Raw genomic sequence first — 25063 nt, 5'->3', positions numbered from 1 at the left:
ACTATATTGTTCTTGAGTCCGAAACGAATACATCACCCGTTACTGTAGTATGTAGAGGAAGACATTAGGGCCGTATCTCTACACTCTCAGTGGCAGATGGGCCTGATAGGTGGTTTCCTGCCCTGCAGTTTGTTCATGCTGTCTGGAGGAGGCAGTTAGATTAAATCTTGTGGGGACTATGGGCTGTGTGATGTTTCTTTCTTATTTCCTGAAATCTGAATATTTAAGCAGCACTTTCTTTAGTTTTTACTATATATCTGGTTTGTCGCCGCTTAAAAACTGGTTAAATCTTCTTTAATCAACCATTTTATAATAACAGGTCAAATGTTATTGAGGAGAAGTGTTTGTTTTTATTTATTTATTTAACTTTAAAAACTTCTAGTGAGACCAGGTCCTTGAGTTTCAGGTGATTTTTGTAATTGGGAACAGAAACACCTGTCTCTGAAACACCTTTCAGAGACAGTATAAAGTTATAGTCATATAGAGTTTCTCTCTTGCTGCTCTCATTGTTTCCAGATGTGTTTTCTATAGTAAAGTGTCAGGAGTTAGTGGAAACCAAGAGATTAAACAATCACATCTTAGAAACTTAGACACACTCCAGATAAACAATCGTTGTTCTCTGTTGCCTATAGGCAGGTAAACAATTATTTCATAACCTTATAGAGTGTTCTCCTTTTCACAGCATGACAAGTGACACATACTAAACATTAGCGTGTGTTGTCTCACTAGCGTGACTGTATCTATGGCCATACCCACCGACCTTTGACGTGTCTACTGACTCTTTTCGCTTTTGTCACATCATATAATCTGTCTGTGAAACGTTCCCAGTGTCTCTGTAGCAGGTGTCATGTAAACGTTCCCCCCAGTTCTGTAAGCCTGGTGCTGTGGAAGCTGATTCATGTGTGTTTTTCTGGTCAGTGTGGTGACAGGAAGGAAATGTGATGTGCTGAGTGCCTGTCCCTGTGGTTTTGTGGCTCTCTGAAACAGGCTTGTTTCCCAACTTTGTTTTTTGTTTTTTTGAACCATAGTATGAACTTTGAACGTGAATGTGTATGAACTGTGGACGAAGAGGGGTCACGTCCTAAAATGAAAAGATTCCAAATCAGTAATATCTTCCCTCGACTACTAAAGTTTGGGCTGAAGTGAAGCATTCCTTACGTTTCCTTAGACTTGGACAGTTCTGCCATAGTTTAATGATTATTCCTGTTTGGGTATGAGTCATGTTTTACTTGAGTATTTCAGTATTTAATGCTGTTTTATTGGATCTAATTGTATTGTGCTCTTTTTACTGAAGTGTTTAGTGTTCACGTGGTTTAAGGTTCAGACCAAAGACGGGTCAAAAATACAACCAACCCAGTCAAGGAGTAAATGGTCATGTTGACACTCCTCCAATAAGGCTGCAGGTTTTCTGCATGTTTTAGTAAAAAAAAAAAAAGAAGAACTGTAGACAGAAGAAGTTTCTGTGGGGTTTATTTGGGTCCTGGTGTCAGATGTTGTTTCGCCACATGACCTTGTGTTTTTGCAGGTTGTTCAAACCCAGACAGGTTTGTATGGACCAAAATACATTAAGTTCCTCTTTCAGTTGTCAGACATGCAGTAGATGCTGATGCATCCTTTAAATAACTGCCAGGTTTGAGCAAACTGTGAGATTGTGTGTGTGTGGAAGGCTCCTCTGATGAGGACATCAGCAAACCATGTGGACCATCCAGCATGTTCTCATAGTTGACCTGTGTGTGCGTGTGTGTGTGTGTGTTTCCTCTGCCAACACTTTAACTGAACAGTGATCTGACAGTGATCAGAGGATGATGACATGCGCTCAAGTGGCTGCAGAAAACAACAGGAATGAAACACTGTCCTGGAAATGTGCCAGTGTCTTTAGACTGGACCTAATCTCCCACAGTCTGTATCCTGCCCCCTTTCCATGAGGAATGTTAGCTCAGGAACGCCCAAACTGTGCAGCCGCAGCAGCAACATGACCTCCCCACTGGAGACCACGTCCAGCTGCATGTTCTCAGTTGAGCTGCTGTAATGAATATATTTTTATATCAACTGTCCCACCTGTTCGTCTGTACTGGACTCAAAGCTCCAAGTCAGTGGTTTCTATTCACACACAAGAGTCCAAAGACCAAAATGCATCCAAGCTTCAGCGCAGTAAATGTTGTGTCACAGAGAAAAAAAAAAAAAATCCTAAAACACGAGACTTGTTTGTGATTTGTCGACAGAGGAAAGTTGTGAAGAACTAACAGAGAATTATCGCCCTCATCTTCCTTTAGCTACAACTTCTCCTGCTTATTGCTTTGGTTTAACAATACACAACTTTGCCTTTGTGTTTTTCTCACAGCTCACTGTGCTGATTTTTTTTCTTCTTCTTCTTTTTCTCAGAAGCAGGCAGCTGTTTTCAGCCACGAGCTTCAATAAACCAACTTCCTGCTGAGGTGCCAAAGCACCAAAAGAGTAAATCTCTCATCAGACAGTCAGGTCTGATGCAAATAAGCATTTCACTACTTATTCTATATGTTCTTCATTAATCCATGTAAAAAAACAAACAGTAGGAACAAAAGGTCACCGGCTTCTTTGAGTCTCTGCTCATCATCTGCCAATATGGTGGGTGGTGACAACCAGACTCCAGGAAAGATATAATGTGTTAATGGACACGAGCCTTTGTTTCCAGTCTTTACGGTAACATGATAACCAGACGCCCAACACGTCCATCCCAACAGGAGGGAAAGACTGAAACGAAAAGTGACGTTTGTGCTGAAAATGAGAAACAGATCACTGTGACGAATGTTTCTGTGAGGAAATGGGTTTAGTCCGAGTGCATCAGACACTGAGCCCCTGTGGAGCTAAAGCTCAGGATGAATGAGTCAAATTGCTCCCACCTTTTCCTGAACTTGTCAGCTCCGGCTCTCGCTGTCAGAAACTTTCTTTTTATCTCACACTGAGAGAGAAAACAGCACATTGCTCTCTTGGTCCATGTCCTATATCCTCTCAGCACAAACCTCCTGAGAGCAAACACATGAAGTGAAACACTCCCAGGACCTTTTTTGTTTAATCTCTCTACCAGAAGCTCATTTACTCAAGTAAACAGAGACATGTGATGTGTTATCTCTTTAATTACCCATCCATACCGTAATGTCACAGAGTACAGCACTTACACGTCTCCGGGGAAAAGCTGCTTCATGATTTATCTTAAACAACCTTCACCCTGGGGCCCCAAAAAATGCAGTGGTGGATGTTTTCATCCCACAGTCCAAATGTAAACAATAAATAAATGACTAAAACCACAAAACCCTTCAAACGCAGCTTTCTCACGTCGAATAGGAAACTGATTTTACACCATAGAATAATATTTTTGTGTTGAAAAACATGTCAGCTAGTTATCTAGCAACCAGGTTCCTGAAGAGAATCCTGGTTGGAGTAGAGGAGGTGACTATATTTCCTCCGCTTGGACCAGTTCATACTAGTTTTTACACTTATGACCTTCTGGACGATTGTATCACAGCCTCACATCCGCTCGCTCTGTGCATGCAAGCTCAGCCAAATATAGTGTGTGTGTGTGTGTGTGTGTGTGTGTGTGTGTGTGTGTGTGTGTGTGTGTGTGTGTGTGTGTTTCACCTCATGTGGTTCAATTCAATGCAACCTGTAACCACAATACATTATCTGTTTAACCTTTTCTATTCAGCTGTTTCCTCCTTTGCTATCAGTACATTTTCACAGATTTTTAACTCATCTTTCAACCCAATATCCTTAGAATAAGTATGTAGATGTACTGGTGCCTGCCAACCACCTTATTTAACGCAGAAGCTCCCAGTTTTCTTGGTATCCATGTATGTGTTTAACATGTAGAGGTTTTTAAATGAAGTGTAGTTTCATCACACTTTCCCATAAAAATGTCTCCTAAAGTCGGACGTATGCTTTGAAAAGTGCTGATAACTGAGTCTTGTCTCATGGAGCTGTGCTGTGCCTGAAGATAAAGACATCGCTCAGGTCACCGGGGTTAAAACGTCACTATAGAAATGTGTTTAATATAAGAGCCTCAGCAGGAGAGGGCCCTGAGCACATGTCTGAGCTCTACTGTCCATGGGGCAACTTAAAATTCACTCGGCTGCTGGATGTTTCCAGTGTTTGGCCTTAAAAGGAAGAAGGAAGTGAGACCAAAGCATTTTCTGCTGTTTATTATTTCACTGGGACAATAAATGTAAACAAGACTCACTGACATTTTCTTGCTTCCCTGAACTGATGTTTTGCATTTTTGCACATTTTGTTGATATTTCAGCAGCTCCACTGTGCAGCTCTCGCAGAAAATGCTTTTGTTTTGAATCTGTATTTAAAGAAACTGCATGACATTTTGAGTCAACCTGTTAAATAACAAAACATCTGATACAAATGTGATAAAAGCGAACAAGTTTCCATTTCATTAGGCTGCTAATTAACCTCTTACATGATGTGACTGTAGATCTGAACGTGTGTAGATGTGATTGCGTAATTCACATGTGCTTTTAGCAACATTAGATTGTGAATGTGTTGTTTTAAATTTATCTAAAGTATAAAATGTCTCTAAATTGTCCTTTTGTTTTTGAGCCCAGTTGCGTTCCGGTTCAGTTAACGCTGTCTGGCTGGATGTATGCCGGGAAATGTGACCTCAGCCTGCAGGAATGCGTCTCTGCTGGACGGGGGCGTTTCGGACTCTGGTCTCTGGGTGGAAACTGGGGGCAGGTTTAAATTGACGATGGGAGGATGATTATCAGCAGCAGGAAGAGCCATAACCACAGAGAAAGTCCCCGCAGATCAATCAGCTTTAACGCGTCTTTTTCTGCCTTTGTCTCCACTTTTCACCGGCAACATGTTTTCGGGGCTTTTTCATTGTTTGTTGGTGCTTGTGGTTTGTGCATGTTCGCCATCAGCTGCAAAACACAACGGTAAGAAAAGTGCACATCACTCTGGACAGGCTCTTACACGGATACTTAACGCACCACACAGGGCTGCGTGTGTGAAACAGGACATCATTTGCTTTTATTAGAGCTTAATCGATCAATCGATACAGGAAGAAGTAATGAAAATATTCTTTTTCTTTTGTTTGTCATTGTTGGAAACTGAAAGTCTTTGAGTTTTGGACCTGACATTAAAAAACAAAAAACAAATTCAGTTTACAATAGAAAACATATCCTCTTAACTAAGGAGCTCAAAACATACAAATGTGTTAGTGTGGATGGATTTGAGGCTGTAACTAATGATCATGTATCTATAAACACTAGTAAACCACTGCCCATTGTAATTTCTTACAACACAGTCTAATCGATTTGGTGTAAAATTTACTACAGTAGAAAAAAAAACTGTAAATATTCACATTTGAGAATCTCAATCCTGTAAATTTTTGGTATATTTGTTTTTTAAAAAGAGCTTAATCATTAATTGATCTATCACTTATTAATTTACTGAGTAAGGCTGCACAATTATTGTCAGTAAGGTTGAAGTGCCAGTTATTTCCTTCATTGATTAGTTGTTTAAGGTGATTTTTATTTTATTTGATGAACATTGAAAAATAGAAAATCCTCACACTGAAACAGCTTTTTTTTTTTTTTTTTGGTTAAAAAAATCAGCCAATCGTTGCAGATTAATTTCCTGTGGATCAATCATTTCAGTCATAGAAATCAATATGAATAAAAATGACTGATTTCTCTCTCTCTCTCTCTCCAGGCACCATGCGAGGCAGGACTTTTATCGTATTTGACAATTCAGTCACAGATGAACCAATAGACTGGAACAGTGTTAATGAAGAAGAGGATAATAATGAACTTAATGGTACGAGTGGTCGGACGCATAACATAATCAGGCCGGAGATCTCAGAGGAGGTGCTACTGTTTCTCTCGGGGCCTGTGTCCACCATCCTCATACCTTCCTTCTACACACTGGTCTTCATCATCAGCGTGCCAGTCAACTTCTGCGCCTTGCTGGCCTTCGCTCACAAGATCCGACCCAAGAAACCGGCAGCCATCTACATGCTGAACCTGGCCTGTGCTGATCTGCTGTTTGGCATGCTGCTTCCCTTCAAGATCTCCTACCACTTCCGCGGCAACAACTGGATATTCGGCTCGGTCATGTGCCGTGTGGTCACTGCAGTCTTTTACTGGAACATGTATTGCTCCGTTCTGCTCATAGCGTGCATCAGTGTGGACCGGCTTCTTGCTGTAGTGTACCCCATCCACTCCCTGACCTGGAGGACGCCGCGGAAGACGGTCATAGCCTGCGTAGCCATGTGGATAATATCCCTGGCTGGCTCGGTGCCCCTTGTCGTCTCCAACCAGACGGTTCAAATACGGACGTTAAACATCACTACCTGCCATGATGTCCAGTCCATAAGTAAGATCTTGCACTACAAAATCTACTTCATCACCCTGTGCTGCGCCCTGTTCTTCCTGCCGCTGCTCGTCACGGTGGTGTCCTACACTCGGGTGATCTGGTCCCTGGGAAGGGTCCCGGACGGGTTCCCAGGACGCTCACACAAAAGAACGAGAGCAGTGGTGATGGCTGGGACAGTCCTGGTGATCTTTGTGCTCTGCTTCATGCCCACAAACTGTCTGATGCTGGCCCACTACCTGCAGTTTCAGGGAGGCACTAAGAACAACCTGGAGACCCCTGATGGCTCCTACACAGCCTATCTGGTCTTCTTGTGTTTGGGAAGTCTGAACTGCCTCCTGGATCCTCTGGTCTACTACTTTGGATCATCCCAGTGCCAGAGACAAGTGTCCAGCGCCCTGAGGTGTCAGAAGACGACAAAGAGAAGAAGCATCAGTCATTCATCGTCTGATTCATGCAGATCCAGCTCCAGAGCCATTCTGAAAACCAGCTGCACAGAAAGCTCCAAAATAGACACTCCACTGGCCAAAATAGACCCGTTCCAGGCAGACCTCAACAGCCAGTACAAGAAACTACTGGTCTGATAGACGGTCACACTGAACAGATGTGACTTAGTGACTAAACTGACTCATGATTTTTAAAGCTATGAAACCAGAGTATTTTATTTTGAAGTTCAAGTAACGGCGAATGAAGTGCACCAACCTAATCTGTAGAGTTTCTCCTGCTGTACATATTAAACTGTAGCTGACGCTCATGCACAGGACCAGTTTAGATCTTGTCGTCCTAACAGCTAATGTGCATTGACGTGCAATGGAGGGATCCGTTTTTATAAGAGTTCAGCTGAATGTTTGATACTATGAAAGGCTTTTATTTTTGCACTGTCTGTGTAGAAGCTTATACTTATTTTATTACATGTCACAGAAGGAAATCACTTGCATTTTCATTTGTAGTCTTTCCTGTGTATGTTTAATTAATGAAAAGCTTATTTTAAAGCACTTAAGATGTCAGAAATGTAGTTTGTTTTTTTAATCACTGTTTATCTCCACACGTCAGACTGTGAAGGGCAATCAGGAAACAACAATAATGAGCTGAGTGAGTGCCCACCTCGCTGTAGTTCTTTCCATGCTGCCCCCTGTTGGTGGGGAGTGGTCAGTGTGAAATGGTGTATCCTATTAAAGCTGTCGTCCTACTGCACTGTCCAGGATCTTTTTGTCCTCCAGCAGATGGCGCCACGTTACTGTCAGACCCGGAGCCAAAGGGTCTGGTCCTCACGGTGCATGTGAAGGTGTAAAGAGAAGCAGCTGCTGAAGAAATACTTTCCGATCCCTCTCACAAGTGTTGGCGGAACCAGACGCAAAGGGAGGAAAAGTAGTTTTACGCAAAGGGCACAGCAGTGGGATGTGAGTGGTCCCAGTCAAAGATGAAAGATTATTAAAAATAGTGTTTTAATGATTATTATTTATTAGAGAAAAGGCTTGAAGGGGGGATGAAATGGATTAGATGTATAAACATGTGAATGACGTCTCATCTATTTGGGAAACTATACAGTAAAATATCTATCATCATATCTAATAAAACTCAGACTAGTGCGGAAATATGGCAAAGTAAACATATCAAAGTTTAGAAATGCTGCTCTAAACATTTTGCCTTTAATTGACATTGAGGTCACGTACTTGCGTAAGAAACCATAGACGATATTATCAGCTGGAAATGAGTCAGTCTGCAGATAATAGTTTATTTAGCGCAACCGCAGTTATTCCCGGAGGCGCAATAAAATAAATGGCGCAGGTTCTCATGTAGGAAGGAAGATGCGCAGTAACCTGAGGCGGGTATGCGCGGTCATCTGACTCGGTGACATCACGCAGGTGTGAGCAGCAGGCGCTTGAAGAAGGAATGGCAGTTAAAGGAAACGAGTCGTGAACCACACCTGCTCTTTCCAGTCGGTCATGGCTCTTAGGACGCGATGGTTCCTGCTGCTCCTGCTTTGGTGCTGTGTGCGGACCTGCCTGTCGCAGAACAGTAAGGACTCGTCTTCTTATCTTTGCTGTTTGTGTTAATCTGTCGGACAAACTGTTCAGCTCAGGCACAAGAGGATCCAGAAAGTGCGTTACCGGACTTCACGCGTCGCATACGGACCCTGGTTATTTGATGTTTTAGTGCTGAAATCCTGGATTAGTCTCTCGGAAGTAGTTTGCTAACAATACATACTTAGGTTTAATGTGTAGTTGAGCCATGGTTTGTAATCCCAGGTAAAAAGGTCAAAGTGCTCACAGCTTTAAGGGCTGAAACCAGACTGAAGTTCACTTTAGCTTGTTCCCAGTTACTAACTGGAACTTCTGCTTCATGTTTTCAGACTGTGCCTCAGACAGAGGCCTCACAGGCACAGAGACCGTAGATGGAGTGTGTGTCACCTCCCAGGCCAAAAACATCCTGACCAGTCGTCTGACAACCGTCTTCATCCCAGTCATCTACATCGTCGTGTTCGCTGTGGGGCTGCCCGCCAACGCCTTGGCAATCTGGGTGTTCCTCTTCAGGACCAAGAAAAAGCACCCGTCGTCGATCTTCATGGCCAACCTGGCCTTGTCAGACCTGCTCTTTGTCATCTGGGTCCCTTTAAAAATAGCGTACCACTTTAACGGCAACAACTGGATCTACGGAGAGGGTCTGTGCAAGGTGCTGGTTGCCTTTTTCTACGGCAACATGTACTCCTCCATCTCCTTCATCGCCTGTATGAGCGTCCAGCGTTACCGTGCCGTGGTCCACCCCCTGTCCACGCAGCACAGGAGCAACTGTATCGCTGTGTCCGTCTCCATCGTCATCTGGGTGGTGGTCTGGCTTCTCACCATCCCCCTCTACCTGTACGACCAACAGGTGCGTGTACTAAACCTCGAGATCCTCACCTGCCACGATGTCACCAAGCCCAGTCAAAAGGAAATAGCAGCGGGTTACTTCCTGACAATGGGAACTGTGGGATTTGTTGTTCCCACCGTTGTGTGCGTCGTATCCTACGTCCTCATGCTCAAGTCCCTGAGGAACGAAATGGAGGATGCTACCATCACCAAGAGGCGGCAGAAAGCTGTGGTCTTGATCGTCACCGTCCTGGTTATGTTTTTGCTCTGTTTCACCCCCAGTAACATCATGTTGCTGGTGCACTACATCCTCCTGTTGGGTGAGGCCGACAACAACTTGTACGGCTTTTACATCACCGCCCTGTGCCTGGCGAGCCTCAACAGCTGCATCGACCCGTTTGTTTACTACTTCATCTCTGAGGACTTCAGGGACCACGTGAAGAACACGTTCCTCTGCAGGAGCGAGAGGACGGTGGAGAGGATGAGGGTCTCCTTCAGCGCCCTGAAATACTCCAAGAAGAGCAACACGTACACGTCTGATTCAGGGAACACTCAGAGCACTCAGTGCTAGTCTGGCGTTAGATTTTAGGCCTGCAGTTCTTTTTTTTTTTTTTTTTAATTCCACTGTGACATCTGCCAGAGGGAGCCATCGGTTGCTGTGACCTATTTGCTGTGTTTCTGCCTTTTTAATTTCTTTATGTAATATATTTTTTATATCTTTTATTTAAAGCATTTTTCTCATTTATATCATCTAATTTTTTCCTTTTTTACTGAGATCAATTCAGAACTGGGCAGAATTTGTCACAGCAGAAACTTGACATGCAGTACATGTACGTCTTGTGTGTTATGGAGCTAATATTTTTCCTGTATAAATACTTTTTAAAGTTTGCCGATTAAAGTAAGATGTTCTAAATCATCATCTGATCCCTATTGACGTATAGATCGAAACGTTTCACTTGGACAAACCTCAGAAATGTCTTTGGAACCAACAACAGATTAGTTTTTGTTAAAAAAAAATACTTTTCCCAGGTCAGATCTTTTACACGTTATGTGCTGTGTCTGTCTCTGTTTCCCTGAAGCGAAATGAGTTTAATCACAGTTTTTACACATTTGAATCATCTGATAATCTGATAAAAAAGCTGATACTCATCTCAGATTCCTGCAGCTCTGCATTTCTTCCTTAAAGGCCTAAACGTCCCCTTCTACTTTATGTCTTCATGGTGTTGTGGTGTCATGTCATAGTTTTCCCCTGGGTATCCTTGACTCCTGAGTTGTGTTTCTGTTTTTTGTTTTTTTTTTAGGATTGAAATGATCATCTTACATGATAGTGGCAGAAACCGAAACAGAGACATCACATGCCCTTAAAATAAGCAAACAGGGTGTGTTAGTCAGAGACACATTATTGCCCAACAGGCATCAACAGTCATGTCACCAGAAGACAAAGAACAATATTAGATAAATGTTGTACAGGCCGGAGGACATTTAGTCCAATCCATCAATGACTGGAGTCATAGATGAGCCTGATTGATTGGGGAATATCAGCAGCGATTGATTTCTCTGCAGCCAATAATCAGCAGATTCAGCAATACTGAAAAGAATTAGTTGGACTGTGGATGTGAAACCTAAAACACAGGCTCATACCACTCTGAAATAAAACTGAAAATAGAAATAAGTATAATTTATTGATCACCTGGGCAAATACCTATGATGTTGTTTATAAACCCTGAAGTCTGAAATGTTTTATTCATTATTTTAAAAACCCCGACCCCCTTGAGCCGCCTTCTCTCCGTTGGGACTCTTTAAAGTCCATTATTTGTTTATGTTGGAGTGTTGTTTCTGCTGTGGGCTCAGTAGAAACCACAGGTGGCACAGTCACCTGTACCTGGTGGGCGGGGCCAACAATGACGCAATCGCACAAGCAGGTAGTCTCGGGGTGGTTCCTTCCAGGTGTTCTCTGAGATTTAAGGTGTAGTTGGAGGGAGTCGGTGAACAGTAACGCACATCTGAGACCGTCGAAATCGTCTGGACATGGATTTAACTCGGTTATTATCGCTGCTCTTCGTTTTCTGCTGCTTCTCCGCCACAACCGCCACAAACGGCACAAGGGGTAAGGGCAGACTTTCTTCTGTGTTCAGGGTGTCAGGCCGTTAATTTACCGAGCAGATGACGCACAATTAGTCTCATGCCAAGAGAATATTTATTATACTAACAAAAGTACTTTAACCTGCGTGTTTTAAAACGCTATGACAGTTAGAGCGAGTTTCGACGGTGTTTAACCTTGGTAAATATGCCTCGGGCAGCTCCCACAGCAGGAAGATGGGTGTGTCGGGAAATGTAGGCAGATACACTTAATGTGGAATTACTTTGCACAATGCGTAACTTGGATTATACAGATATTGAAGGGGATAGTTGTTCTGATCTGTGTTTTTTTTCTATTTGAGGTGAAATTAATGATTTTTATTGTAGATCCAACTCATGTTTCTGCACATCTGCCATTCATTTATTTTATAACATTTTAAAAAGGGTCAGATAGTAACAAACAGCCCAATGCGACGTTTTCCAGTCTGTCTGAGTCTTAGAGATATTAATAAAACTTAGTTTTGTCAGAAGCGGCAGATAATACTCAGTCCTGTAACCTGTTTGAAGAATCAACCGGTTGTGTCAGTTGTATTTGATTTTGTGTTTTTGTTGTAGGTAAAACTCGTGGGTTCTTCGGGGTCTTAGAGCCCGACAAATCAGGACAAGTAGCTGTGGATCCAGCCACATCACACACACTGAAGAGTGGACTCACCACAGTCTTCCTCCCCATCATCTACATAATCGTATTTGTGGTGGGACTTCCTGCCAATGGCATGGCCCTCTGGGTGTTCCTGTACCGGACCAAGAAGAAGCACCCCTCGTCCATCTACATGGCCAACCTGGCCCTGGCTGACCTGCTTTTTGTCATCTGGATACCCCTAAAAATTGCCTACCACTTAAACGGCAACAACTGGACCTACGGCGAGCCGCTGTGCAAAGTCCTCGTGGGCTTCTTCTACGGGAACATGTACTGCTCTGTGCTGTTCATCGCCTGCCTCAGCGTGCAGCGGTACTGGGTCGTGGCGCACCCTCTGTCCCAGCAGAGGAAGAACAACAAAGTGGCTATTGGCGTCTGTGTGGCCATCTGGGTTTTCATCTTGCTCACCAGCACTCCTCTGTTCCTGTATGACCACACCGCCAAACTCAAAGACCCCAACATAACCACCTGCCACGACGTCAACATCATACACGACCCCCTGGACCCTTACTCCTCCATCTGGCTCCCCTTCTACTACTTCATCCTCATGGCTCTGGTCGTGTTCCTCGTCCCCTGTCTAGTGATCATCGTGGCCTATATTTTCTTACTCAGGGCTCTGGGGAACATGGAGGAAAGTACGGCGTCAAAGAACCGACTGAAAGTCGTGTTGTTGATTGTGACTGTCCTGGTGACGTTCCTGGTGTGTTTCATTCCCAGCAACATCATGCTGGTGGTGCATTATTCTCTGCTGAAAGATGGGTACAGAGATAACGGTTACAGCTTCTACATCTCCACATTATGTCTGGCCAGTCTCAACAGCTGCCTGGACCCTTTCATCTACTACTTTGTGTCTGAGGACTTCAGAAACCAGGTGAAGAACACGTTCCTGTGCAGGAGCAACAGGGCTGTGGAGAGAATGAGAGTTTCATTCAGTTCCATGAAATACTCCAAGAAGAGCAAGTCGTACGTGTCGGAGAGCGGGAACACACAGACCAGTAGCTGTTAGCGAGGTATCAGAGATAACACGCTTCATGCCTTGCACCGATGAACTGTTAACGCTGCGTCTCACGGCGCCACGTGGCACCGGGACCCGGGATTTGGGTTTGCAATAACGGACATAAGACCCACCAGAAACCGCTTGGCAGCCTCAGTGTCCAAACGTGAACTCTAAATGTGAAGCTATGTGTGCGTTCATTATGTGATAGTGTCAAATTTAAAACATATGTATGTGTGTATATGTATATATTGTTTTTCTTACGTGTAAATGTGAAATATAGGACACTGATTCCTCTTGGCTGCACAAGCTGTTCTGACCGGTTTACTCTGAGGTGTCTCAGCTGAAGCCGCTAGGGTGTGTTTGGTTTTACTTCTTGTTTGTCCTTTTATTTGTCCCACCTGTGTTCAGCTGTTCGTCTGTTTGTCAGATTGTTACAGTTTCCTAAATAAATTATAAAAACAATGCAGTGTCTGTGAAAACTCTTCAGTACTGTTGTGTAACCGGTTAAAGTCCTGTGTCGACTGAGTCACTGGCTTAATTTTCAACGTGCAGCTTGGAACAGGACGTAGTGGAGACTTTTCGTCACGTATCCTCCGTGACGTCTGGAAATGTTAAGCGTTTGTGGAATGTGTTGCAGTTGGAGCTGGTTTTTTATTAAACACATATGCTGCTGATGTGTTTTCTGACAGTACAGGCAGAAGAGGCCGTCTGAGTGAGACGGTGGAAGAATGTCTCTGGGCGTGATGGGACAGGTCTTGAGGTTTACCTTAGCTGGTCCCCCTCCAGCTGGTTTCTGCGCCAGACCAGGTTTCAGAGAGGCCTGACACAGCTCACTTTACGGGTCATGAGTCAGTTTTTTTTTTTATTGCTACACTGCAGTGAGTTTGTGACTGTCCCTCCTTTCAGAGTCACAAATTAAAACTTTTACTAATCAACATGCACCTCATTTATTCTGAGTTATGGTAATACATCTTTAAATCCTTAGTGTCAAAGGCTTATTGTGAACTAAATTGACTGGTCTTGGTTTATATGTCCAGATAAGGAGTGAAGGAGTGAATGATTCAAGCAATAATCCCACCCAGAGTCATCACCCTCCCCCAGGTATAGACACACACACACTCAATCACAGGCCGTGGTTGCAATGGCTTCCTGTTTAATGACTGGTTGCGGAAGTCAATGATTGTTGTGGAGAGTCGTGTTACCCTTTGTCACCAATTTGAGTAGAATATTTTCCTCTCACATGACAGAGCCGCTCCCTGGCCAGGGTGACGTTTGCATCGCCTCTTTCAAACAGGACCAGGTTACAACTTGTGACCAGAGCACAGAGAAATGATAAAGATCAAGCTAGATCATTTCTGAAAATATACTATCAAAAGAAGGGAGTTCTTCTGAATCTTCTGAGAGACAACTACTCTAATAAATATCCATGCTTAGAATTTGGTTCGGATTAGTAAAAGTTGGGAATGTATGTCATGACCTACACAGGTACAGGTGTACTTCCTGTAGCAGAGTTTATGACTGTGAGTGACTTTGCATGCAAGAAAAACAGGATTTTTAAAACCTGCATCACTGACAAACACAGGAAGTTTTCTACTCAGCACAGCAAACGTGTGTCTGCAGCTTTGTGATGTGACGGGACCAGAGGCAGCGCTGGTGTGAGAAGAATGGAAATGCTTTCATTGTTAGGGACCAAGATGCTGTGGGATAAGGCTCATACCTAGAGTTAAAAGAAAATATTGAAACCACTTTCTTATCTGCAATAATGTAATCCACATCAATATGTATCTGTTTAATCTGAAGAATGTAAACAGGTCCCACAGTCTCTTTATTAATCAGATTATATCTCATTTGTCTGCTGCATTTTAAATTTAGATTTTTTTTTAGGGCTTCTAGCGTTTAGGCCCAGCACAGTGTGTTGGTTCACACTGATTTTTGGATGAAACGGTCGGTTGAATGGGGATATTGAGACTGAGGGCTCTCACCTGGACAGATCGAAAACCATTAGCAAATAGTAGATAATCTGCAGTGTTTGCACTGATTGGACCTGCTGCAGCAGTTGGATTTATTAGTGCAATGAGTTTATTGGTGCTGGTAGACCACAGGGAAAATCACTGCACACAGAAATAGATGCAGCATAACCTGAACTTTGTCCTACTTCTATATAAATGACAGCTCACTGACGCATGTCCATTACAAACCTGTCATTAGCAGCTATGTGTTTGAAGATATTTAATTCATAATTACAAGTCTACTACTAGCAACGTTTTAACAAAGGCACACAGGCTGTTATGCTGTGTATATTCTGTGTTTCCAAAATAAACATGACCTGTTCCTGTTGCATTTGCCTTGTATATTAGAAACAGGCCAAACCAGTTCTGCAAGTATCGTTACCCAGTAAGTAACAAAAGAGAGAGAGCTGGTCTAAAGCAGCTGCACTGACTCACTGCATCAATGTTTTTTTCTGTGCGACATGATTATATGTCACTACACAACTGAAAATGTGTGTATGTGTTTATCCACCAGGCTTTAATTTCAAAATAAGCAGCTTTTCAGTTTGAAAATGTTGCTGCCTGTGTTGGGACTAAGAGTGACCTCTGCTGGTTCATTTGATGAAGTTTAGGTAAAAACACATGCAAATAAAACTGAAGTGTCTGTAATAGCGGAGTGACCAGCATTATTTGAATAACAGCTTATTTGACTCAGTGCAACTTCATGTTTTAGTTTTTAGTTAGTTAGTTTTCTGTGGGAAGGGTCTGACTCACAATAATCACAGTTTGAGCTCTCTGCTGGTGTGAATGTGCAAATTTCCTCTAAACATTTCATTTTTTATTTTTCACATTTGAAGCCTTTGCATCACAAAGATCACTCTCTCTCTTTTTTTGATAGTTTAATTAAGAGATCAACCAGTAAGAGCAACAGAGGATGATAGATTAGTATTGCACCCACGCATCATACTGGGATGCAGCTAAAAGACTGCTATTCATGCGTGTGAGTGAGGAGGGAGAGAGGGAGAATGTACGTGCTAACGTGTGTGTAATTGCTCTGACAGATCACACCATGTACCGTCGGCAAAAACTAAACAACAGCTACTTACCGAAATATCACAAAACAGGTCTGAAGTAAGTGGCTTGACTTTTTTTTAACTTTTATTTTTCAAGGCAGCACAAAACTATTACACACGTATAGAAACTGACCTGAGAACAACATGGAGACAAAATAACAATAACATAAATGGAAAATCTCTCTGAACGAGAGAGAGAGAAATGCACGTAGCACAACAGTACAGGAGGATCTACACTATCGTCACACACCAAACAAACTTAAAAGATCGTTTTTCTCAACAACTTACCAGACAGTCAAGAAATGTTAGTGATAACCAGCTCCTAAACTATGAGGAGCATCCAGGTTCTGTTAGGAAGCAGTGGCAGATATCGAAACAGCATCATCACTGTAAACTTAGAGAGAAAACACAAGCAAAGAGACTGGAGGGAGAGAAACTGGTCTGCAGGCGAGCAGAGAGAAAAACAGTATTGGAATGAGAGCAGGTACAAAGAGGCAGTTTCAGTAAAAGAGACAGAGTCAGTGAGAGACTAATTCAAGCCCGTTAGTCTTTTCTCCCTTTTATCTCGTCTGGCTCTCCCGCGGAAGCTTTGCTGGAGGGATTTGGCACTGTATGGGTGCCTGCCAGCCAGTCCCAGTGAGAGAAGAATGGGGCGAAGTTGGTGCCGGGCCGCTGGTGGTGAGCATCATGCTTGGGTGCACCACCCCAGATGCCAAAGGGCACCAGGTTATGCAGGGCCCAAGGGAAGTCATAGCCGCAGTGGTCCTCAGTGGACACATAGACGTTGAAGACCATGAAGGCCCATGCTGTGAGGCAGTGGCACTGGAGCAGGATAGGGTCCACTGTAGCCCAGAATCCCACGCTGAATAACTCCCAGCCAGACAGGTACTGGGTGACCAGGCTGAAAGTCTCTTTGTACTGGTGGTGCACAGCATGGAAGGTGCGGTACAACCAGGGAACCCGGTGGTGTAGTAGGTGCCAGAGGTAATACTGGAAGTCAAAGACTACCATGCAGCCCAGGATGCCCAGGAAGAAGCTCCAGAGAGTGGGTGCTTCACGGGGCAGAGGGGTGGGAGGCCTCCAAAGCCACTGGGCCACTGCAGCAGGAAAGATGTACAGCAGGTGGTTGTAGATGGTGACGCCCAGGGTAGTCCAGATGTTTGGCCAGGTGACAGGTTTGTCAGGGTGGACCTTGTAACGGTTTATGCAGGGCCAGGTGGGAGCCAGCAGGTCCAGCACGGTATAAACACCAACCAGGAAGAAGTAGGTGGTGACAGAGAGGACCACAGGGAACAGAGGGCTCCTCAGGAGGTCGTGATGGTTCTGGTGGAGGTAGTCCCATGCAGGCTGCAGGACCAAGTCCTGGGACTGGCCCCCTGTCACGTTGTCTACATCCGACATCCAGGATAAAGCCTCAGTTCTGAGTAACCTGCCTGTGCTCATCCCTAATGTGGCGTTTCTCTGCTGAAAGAGGGTAGATCCAAGAGGATTCTTTTCTAACAAGCCTCAGGAGAGGATAAGGAGACTCTAAATGAGTGGAAAGATCCAATCAGCTTGCTCATTTAGGTTAAGCAACAGCAAATTGTCTGGTGATGTGGTGCCAAATTGGACTGGCAGCCTGTCTTAGCCTCTTATGTATAGTCAAGCCCCACCTCCACCCTCCCCCCCCCCCCCCCCCCACCCCCATCCTCTGCATTTTAAAAGAAGGCGCTCTGTGAAGGCCCTTTTTCATGGGCACAAGGACCCCAGCCAGGACTCAGGAGCCGGGCCACTGCAGCTCTCATTTTTGACCCAAATCATGGAGCGAGAGCTTCCGTTTACTTGTGAATTTTACTTTGTCACAAAACACAAGGGGAGGGAGGGAGTGAGGGGGGTCTTATAACTGTTAATAGAAACAAAAAAATGCATGCTAATGAAAATGATATATTCACGGAGACGTGTTAGTGCTCACTGCCTCGCTCATGCTCGGCTCAGACATGTGCTAAACACATACAGACACGCACCATGAGCCCAGAGTAATTAATCATAGGGAAGCTGTCAGATGAGACATGAATTCAAAAGCGCTTCCTTTCTGATGCTGGATTGTTGTCGGTCCATTGCTCAGTTTGAGGTTGTTGACAGAAAAATATTTCCTTTTTGAAAACTGAACTACCACAGCTTTTTGTTTCCATGGTGCGACTTAATAATTCTGTAGAGAGCAGAGGTTTTGATAAATGTCATGTGAGACCATGTGCTTCTTACTCAGACACAAACTAATGTTTTTCTGCTCTTTATACTTTTCATTAAAATGCATCAAAAACAGCCACATGTATATTATATACATGTATATATCCAGACAGTTATGTTGATTAAGAGTCGGTATACGGTTTGTGACGATTTATGTTTTGTGGAAAAGCACAAATGTCCCAAAGAACATGAGTAAGAACAGAAACAGGATGTGCATGACAGAATAACATGTAAAGCATTAAAAACACATATCCAGCCTCTAATAGTGCAGATTAACATCAACAGCATGCTCCCCAAACAGAGAGCAGAAGGTTTGATGGGTGTTGCAATAGCACCGATCAGCCAGGAGAGGGCAGTAACAATCAAGTCTTCACCTAAGATGCACAAATACAGTGACACCCTGAAACAAAACAATGAATGGAGACAAATCAAGGAGGATTTGAAAGATAGTTTTGCAGGCTGTAGGCAGGTTGACTGATGCTAAGGCAGCAGTGTCGGTGCTACAGCTTCTTCTGGGCAGTCTGGATGGTTGGTACAGTCGATGTACTGACTTCAGGTCTGTTTTGAATACCAACAGGTGAATGTGATTATACTGGAGATATTAAATCACACTGGTAACAACAGGAGTGTCTCATTCATTTAAAATATGTAAGCAGACCATGATCCACAGTGGTAAAGGTCTGTGTGAATCCAGAGTTCAGTGACTCGTTGACAACATGCGGTGAGACTGAACTGAATACTGCACACTGTCTGGAGACTTGTATTGAAAATGGCCTCAGGCTCAGTGTTTCCTGTGGGACCTTGATATCCAGTCAAACCCCAGGAACAGAACTGTGAAAGTCACAGAAGTCAAAAATAATTATTAGCTTGAGGTCCAAGCTCTGGCCACAGACTCGTCAGATCCAGACGATTGACCCGTTAAAGAAATATAGCATGGCTGCTGGCCCTTTTATTAAAAAATGATGGGAAAAAGTCACTTGAGTGTCACATTAATCAGGTGTTGGAGTGGGTAGAATCACAGACGAGACCACTTTCCATACAAGTGAGGTAAAATAGATGAGAAGCAGAGCTCAGTATTTCACCACGTCACTAATGTGCACCACCGGCTGTCTGACGAGACATGACAAGGTGTGAATCTCCTCCCTTCACTCCTGAGGGAGGGCACACATCCACTGAGCTGTGCCTAACAAACACTGGCCTGACTCTCCATCTGGACAGTAAACAGCTAATGCACTTTGCTTTGCTGCAGAAGAAACAAATAAATCGGGACCCCAACGTTAACACATACAGTGCTTTGATTGGTTGTTTAGTCGGCCTAATCTTGAAGGGGCCCACACATGAAAACATCAGATTAAACAAATATAAACTAGATAAAGCAAAGCGGTGGATCGTACTCAACTAAACCGATAACACGCCACCATGAAACATTCAGAGGACAATGTTAAACATCGTCTCTTTATTTATTTATTTGAGAGACTAAGCTGCTTAAAGCTGAAGTACAGGCAGTGGGGAATCCTCCTGCGGCTGTTTACACGGCGAGAGTCTTGTTTCTGTCGCAAAGCTGCACTTCATTTGTGTGTACAGGCAGTTAATGAACACTAAGTGGTTGAGAACAGCTGATATTTGATGTTTGAGCACAATGTGCTGTAAAACATCAAATTGTTCACAGGAGCAGTTTTAAAGTGTTTGCACATCTGTTTGAAACTCACACTTTAACCTTGGTGTTTGTAATAGTCCTCAGCAGGTGGAGTTTGCTCATGAAGAGTGAAGATTGTGCAGCAGGGAAGAAATAAGTTTGTTTGCAAATACACTGTACACGTTTGAAAATGTTTTTATGGGTGATCAGGAGTGAAAGCAGCTGAAGCCTGAGCGTTGGCATGTTCTACCCACAACTCCACTTGACGATATGAGGGACTTGCACCTTGAGGAGCAGCAGCATGTTAGGAAACATCAACAGGCGCAGATCTACATCCAGTCCAACAGGTCTCTGAAAGTCTGGAGGACCAGAGGCTGCAGTGAGACCGGTGCAGAAAACAGCAGTGAAAAAACCTGAGAATACAGTCGGTCAGAGGCCAGTCCTGCACATCAGAGACAATCAATGAGACAAGAACCTGCAGAACTGGACATATTGTCTAGGAGTTACATTTAAAATACACAATCAGTACTCATTGTAATGCAGTAGCACTGAATCTGAATATGTTAATGTTTCCTGAGCCACCGTCTCTGTATTGCAGACATTTAAAAGTTTAGCCATCACCTCCTGTTGTCTTTGTAGGGACAGCGACAGCGTTGATGTTGCAGAGGACCTGAGGGTACGGGAGCGGACCACACATCATGTAGGTAAGAGACACAAATCTGGTATACTGTGCCATGCGGATTCTGTTTTGTTCATAAACATTTCACTGTTTGTTGAGCTGTCGCTTTGTGTTTGGGCTTTCATGGGTCACCTTCCCGTGCATCATTTACTGTTAGCAGCTGCGAGGGAATCGGCTTCATCCCCTTAATAAATGGAAAGTTCTTTTCTCGATGGTGGTGGAAGAAAAGTTCAGGCGTATCTAACAACTAACATCCCTCAGGTGTTGTCTTTGGAGCGTTTTTTCCACTGACACACTGACAGAGGAGGGACAATCATGTGTGAGAGGGACACAAAATGAGAAATGACAAACGCTGCTGCTGCTAAAAGTAAAATATACAATGTGACAGGAGACATGACTGCAGAACAACAAAGTCACTACGAGACTTATTTTTTTAATATCTAAAATGTGTGTGGTGGTGTAAAAAGTACAATATGGCTCAGAACAGCCTTTAGGTGTAATACTGCAGCACGTCAGAAACATTTCAGTGGAAACACACACACACAAAAAAAATACATCAGATTTATATTTTTGCTGGTTCTCATTAATCAGCAGGACGTGGCTGCTGCAAGCACAGTGTTTTCAAGGGTCATGCACATGGATAAACATTTAGCTCAGATTATTAAAAGACAAAAATATCTGCGGATTGTGCCTTTAGGATTGGTGAGACCTCTGTGAAATGGCTGATGCAGTGTTGCAGCAGGCTGGAGTCATTTCGGGTGATGCATTAAACCACGAGTGAAGGCCCATGCATGGCTCAGGGTGTGATGAACACCCCCCCCCCCCCAGGGGCTGCAGGGTTACACTGGTACAATACATGTGTTGTTTTTCACTTATCAGCATTGATTAAAACCTGGAAAGGAAGACAGTTACCATGGGAGTCTCACCTGTGGAATTAATTACCACCACAGAGATAGAGGATGGCCCACGTAGCTGCTCCTCGTTTCCTAATAAACAAGCTCTGCCGCAGCGTCTCTCATCACATCTGTACGGGACTCTAACCAGGTAAGGTCTCATCCCCCACTGACACACTGATACATCGCTCTGTTATTTACTCCTAGGAGGATAATTCAGTTTGATGAAATGTGTAAAATATTCTTCTTTTCAGGAAGCTGCAAGAATCTTGATCCTCCTAGCAGAATGCCAAGCCAACTGGAAGGTGCCATGGATGCCCTCATAACAGTTTTCTACAACTACTCTGGAAATGATGGAGACAAATACAAGCTCAACAAGGGCGAGTTGAAGCAGCTCCTGAACAGTGAGCTCACTGACTTCCTCACGGTAATGTAGGGTCATTTTTTCCTAACTTCACTGTATGTTTCATCTATAAATGTTTGCTAACTTTGGAGTAGTGACCTTTCCCACTGTCAGCACTCAAGTGTGAGTTTACATCTCCATGTGTTTCCTCAAATAATCCATAATGAGCAGTAGTAGTTATGGTAAAATACTCCTTAAGGATCTTCAGCAGCTTGTAGGAGGCTTTGCTGTTGCCTGGATCAGCTCACCCTGTTTCCAGACAGTTTAAGAAAGAGCACCCTGACCTTGTTCTGGGAAATCGTTTTCACATTGATTGCTATCGCGCTGTCAAAGTGGCTCTCACTTCATAGCATTGTGGGAAATAAAGGCTGTGGAGGAGGAGATAGATAAGGTTGCTGGAGATAAGCCCCAGCCCCTGAGTCTGTGCGATAACAGCCCGTACAAGCCTGAGATTTCAAATGGTGGAGCCCAGTATGTCATCAGAAAGGTCGAGGCCTGAGACCTCCGATGCCTTCAGACAGATATTTCTTTCTCTTTGCTTCTTGTCCTCACTGATGTGGATGGGAAGCCTCAGGTGCTCACACATCATCCTCATCATCATCATCATTGGCCCATATCGCCTCCAAATATAGACACCCCCATGATGTCACCACGTCCCCCTAGGCTGTAGTCACCTCTGAGAACAGACGCAGCTCCGGTGAGATTAGTATTCAGCCTGCAAAGGAAAACTCTGACAAACCAAGGCTTCACAGATTACTGCATGAACTGTTTATTTTTTAGTTTAGGCTGAAAACAAGGCGGCAGAGTGAAGGGAAGCAGCATGGACGGGCCATGTCTGCAGCCGCGTCACTGTTAGTTTTAAACATACTTTGTATTTACATTTCTAATTAAATGAAACTGCTCCTTCATTTAGGGTTGGTCGTCTTGTTTTAGCCCATTTTACAGTTTAGTACTAATTTATTTGATTTACGTGAGTAATAATCTCAACTACATGGAACAGTTTGACAAATATTCATATAACTGTGTATAAATGTTGAGAATTAAATGTTAAAATTTGAGTTTGGTCTATTAAATGTGCTTTTAAATTAAATTGGGGGGGGGGAGTTATTTATTGTTTCTTATTAATTAATTTTCCTCTTATTTAAATTTTTTTCAGTAAATCTTTGATTTTGATTTTGCCGTAAAAGACCAAACATCAGGCATTGAAATAATCTTAAATCTATTATTGTTATTTTAGTTATTTCAGGTATTTGTTTTATTTATTTCACTATTTTTTTCTAAAAAGGACAAAGCATGAAAGTCAGATTTAGTCCAAGTTCTGATTCCTGAATTACCCTGTTTGTCTTTTGTTTTAAGCTGCATATAAAGAAACTTTGACTCTCTGCCCAAATCTTCTTTTACCGCTCTAAACCAAAACTACCCAGACAATGCAGCAGTGCTTTTAAGCAGTGATTTTAATTTCAACCTTTGCTGAAATGTTGGCTTTAATGAGCACCACTACATAAAGATCACTGCTGCCTCACAGGTCAGAAGGTGAGAAGGGAGACTCATGTCTTGTTTCTCAAGCCTGGAGGAAGTGAGTAAACTAATAAATGTCATGTGTGATCGGCAGCAGCTCACGGGTCATTTAGCAGCAACATCGCTCTGCTCGCCACTGGACACGCGTTGCAGCTTTTCCTTCAGTCAATATTAAGTTTCATTAAAAACAAGAGCACAGGTGTTAGTCATCCTGCCCACACGCTGTATTTGCTACGTCTGCTTTTTAATTGCTCAGACAAGGATCTGAACAGTTATTGACGTACAAGTCCAGGTTACAGAATAAAAGATGCAATGATGTAGAAATATTTTATATTGTTTGTGTTTGGTTTCCAGTCTCAGAAGGATCCAATGCTGGTGGAGAAAATCATGAATGACCTGGACTCCAACAAAGACAACGAGGTGGATTTCAATGAGTTTGTTGTGTTGGTGGCCGCTCTGACCGTGGCCTGCAACGACTTCTTCCAAGAGCAGCAGAAGAAATCCAAGTAGACGCCTGTAGAAAACCAGTTGGACAGTTCAACTTTTAAAAATGTCATCACGTCAAACGTCCCAGGAGCTGAGTGATGATTAGCATTTCCCAGGGTTTAGGCTTGTGAATGTAATATTTATATTTATGAACGTACTTCAAAAACTTTCAGCCTGGAGCTGTTTAACAGTGACGTTGTGATCTCAGTGAGCTTCTAGTTAGTGAATAGAAACTATGTGGTGTTGTCATTGTGCAGTTTGGTGCAGTCCCAGTAAAAACTAAAGGTTTTTCAGTGAAAGACATAAGAAAATTTAGCACGTCATTACTGCCAATTAATGCAGTGGCCTTCACCTTTAACAAAAAGACAGCTTTGTCATTTAAAAATGTGTCTGCAAACCCTCTGTAATCACTTCCTTTCACTTTTTGGCCCAGCAGACGTCCCAGCTGCGACTCTCCGTCGTCCTTGATTTTGAATATCACATGTTAAATTTGTGGGAATTGTCAGTTTTGCTGTCAGGACTCTGCTCCCCAAAGAGAAAAACATTCCCCAACGTGTTCACGCAAAGTTAGAGTCAAGGTAAAATGCATCTTGGATTGATGCTCAGTGATGTTTCTCTAAGATTTTATGCTTTTAAATTTGTGTTGCATCAGAAATTAGCATCAGATTTAGTTTTTATTCTCCTCTCCACATGTATTTACCACATAACTAATAACTAACATTAAATTCTGACAACCAATTTGACTTTGAGCATTGTCTTTCAATGGCACAGCTGATATGGAAGAAGATTCACAGCTATTGGCTGACATGATAAAAAAGTAAATAAAGGTGTGATACATGAAAAGCACTTTGTCCTGAGGAAGCTGGATCATGTGACTTTTCTTGGCTCATTATTTACCAGGTGCAGATGCGGACGTATTAGCATACACTGTGTTTTGTAATGTACGTGTAGTGATGCATGGAGAATTCAGATTATACACCAAGTACCAATACAGCATCTAAAAAACACACAATCCCAAGTATATACAAGTATATGATATTGTTAGAAGTGTAGAAGCGTTGTAGCAGTGGAGGCTAAGCTAGTTTTTCATTTTAATTAGCTGCGGTGCATCATCCAAGTCCCCTTGAATGTTTTGTAAAATATTAGATAATTTGGCATCTTGGAGCATATTGAAATAAAACC

The 25063-nt window shown here is 43.2% G+C and overlaps 5 protein-coding genes across 5 annotated transcripts; 4 read left to right on the top strand and 1 right to left on the bottom strand.

Moving 5' to 3' along the window:
• Positions 1–4478: 4478 nt before the first annotated feature.
• Positions 4479–7548, top strand: LOC113125013 (proteinase-activated receptor 1-like). Its single transcript, XM_026298255.2, has 2 exons — positions 4479–4919; positions 5698–7548. The coding sequence occupies exons 1-2, from the start codon at positions 4844–4846 to the stop codon at positions 6939–6941; spliced, it is 1320 nt and encodes a 439-aa protein (XP_026154040.1). The 5' UTR covers positions 4479–4843; the 3' UTR covers positions 6942–7548.
• A 571-nt stretch (positions 7549–8119) lies between these two features.
• On the top strand, positions 8120–10400 carry f2rl1.1 (coagulation factor II (thrombin) receptor-like 1, tandem duplicate 1). The gene is made up of 2 exons (XM_026297709.1): positions 8120–8376; positions 8711–10400. Exons 1-2 carry the CDS (start codon positions 8304–8306, stop codon positions 9775–9777), a joined length of 1140 nt encoding a protein of 379 aa, XP_026153494.1. The 5' UTR covers positions 8120–8303; the 3' UTR covers positions 9778–10400.
• Positions 10401–11107: 707 nt separating this feature from the next.
• Positions 11108–13441, top strand: f2rl1.2 (coagulation factor II (thrombin) receptor-like 1, tandem duplicate 2). Its single transcript, XM_026296679.1, has 2 exons — positions 11108–11313; positions 11901–13441. The coding sequence occupies exons 1-2, from the start codon at positions 11235–11237 to the stop codon at positions 12986–12988; spliced, it is 1167 nt and encodes a 388-aa protein (XP_026152464.1). The 5' UTR covers positions 11108–11234; the 3' UTR covers positions 12989–13441.
• Positions 13442–16583: 3142 nt separating this feature from the next.
• Positions 16584–17483, bottom strand: ch25hl2 (cholesterol 25-hydroxylase like 2). Its single transcript, XM_026298020.1, has one exon. It carries the CDS (start codon positions 17481–17483, stop codon positions 16584–16586), a length of 900 nt encoding a protein of 299 aa, XP_026153805.1.
• A 4010-nt stretch (positions 17484–21493) lies between these two features.
• Positions 21494–23905, top strand: s100z (S100 calcium binding protein Z). Its single transcript, XM_026297618.1, has 3 exons — positions 21494–21625; positions 21729–21901; positions 23750–23905. The coding sequence occupies exons 2-3, from the start codon at positions 21761–21763 to the stop codon at positions 23903–23905; spliced, it is 297 nt and encodes a 98-aa protein (XP_026153403.1). The 5' UTR covers positions 21494–21625; positions 21729–21760.
• The last annotated feature ends 1158 nt before the right edge of the window (positions 23906–25063 follow it).

The sequence above is a fragment of the Mastacembelus armatus genome, chromosome 12 (assembly GCF_900324485.2).
Source record: "Mastacembelus armatus chromosome 12, fMasArm1.2, whole genome shotgun sequence".
Taxonomy (NCBI): Eukaryota; Metazoa; Chordata; class Actinopteri; order Synbranchiformes; family Mastacembelidae; genus Mastacembelus; species Mastacembelus armatus.
The sequence above is the reverse complement of the archived record's forward strand: the minus strand, read 5'-3'. Positions and strand labels throughout refer to the sequence as shown.

Bases quoted from the DNA above. Each gene is read 5' to 3' on its own strand.
- LOC113125013 (XM_026298255.2), top strand. From the start codon at position 4,844: ATGTTTTCGGGGCTTTTTCATTGTTTGTTGGTGCTTGTGGTTTGTGCA. The intron at 4,920-5,697 runs GTAAGAAAAGTG...CTCTCTCTCCAG, and splicing joins ATCAGCTGCAAAACACAACG to GCACCATGCGAGGCAGGACT.
- f2rl1.1 (XM_026297709.1), top strand. From the start codon at position 8,304: ATGGCTCTTAGGACGCGATGGTTCCTGCTGCTCCTGCTTTGGTGCTGT. The intron at 8,377-8,710 runs GTAAGGACTCGT...TCATGTTTTCAG, and splicing joins GACCTGCCTGTCGCAGAACA to ACTGTGCCTCAGACAGAGGC.
- f2rl1.2 (XM_026296679.1), top strand. From the start codon at position 11,235: ATGGATTTAACTCGGTTATTATCGCTGCTCTTCGTTTTCTGCTGCTTC. The intron at 11,314-11,900 runs GTAAGGGCAGAC...TTTTTGTTGTAG, and splicing joins CGCCACAAACGGCACAAGGG to GTAAAACTCGTGGGTTCTTC.
- ch25hl2 (XM_026298020.1), bottom strand. From the start codon at position 17,483: ATGAGCACAGGCAGGTTACTCAGAACTGAGGCTTTATCCTGGATGTCG.
- s100z (XM_026297618.1), top strand. From the start codon at position 21,761: ATGCCAAGCCAACTGGAAGGTGCCATGGATGCCCTCATAACAGTTTTC. The intron at 21,902-23,749 runs GTAATGTAGGGT...TTTGGTTTCCAG, and splicing joins AGCTCACTGACTTCCTCACG to TCTCAGAAGGATCCAATGCT.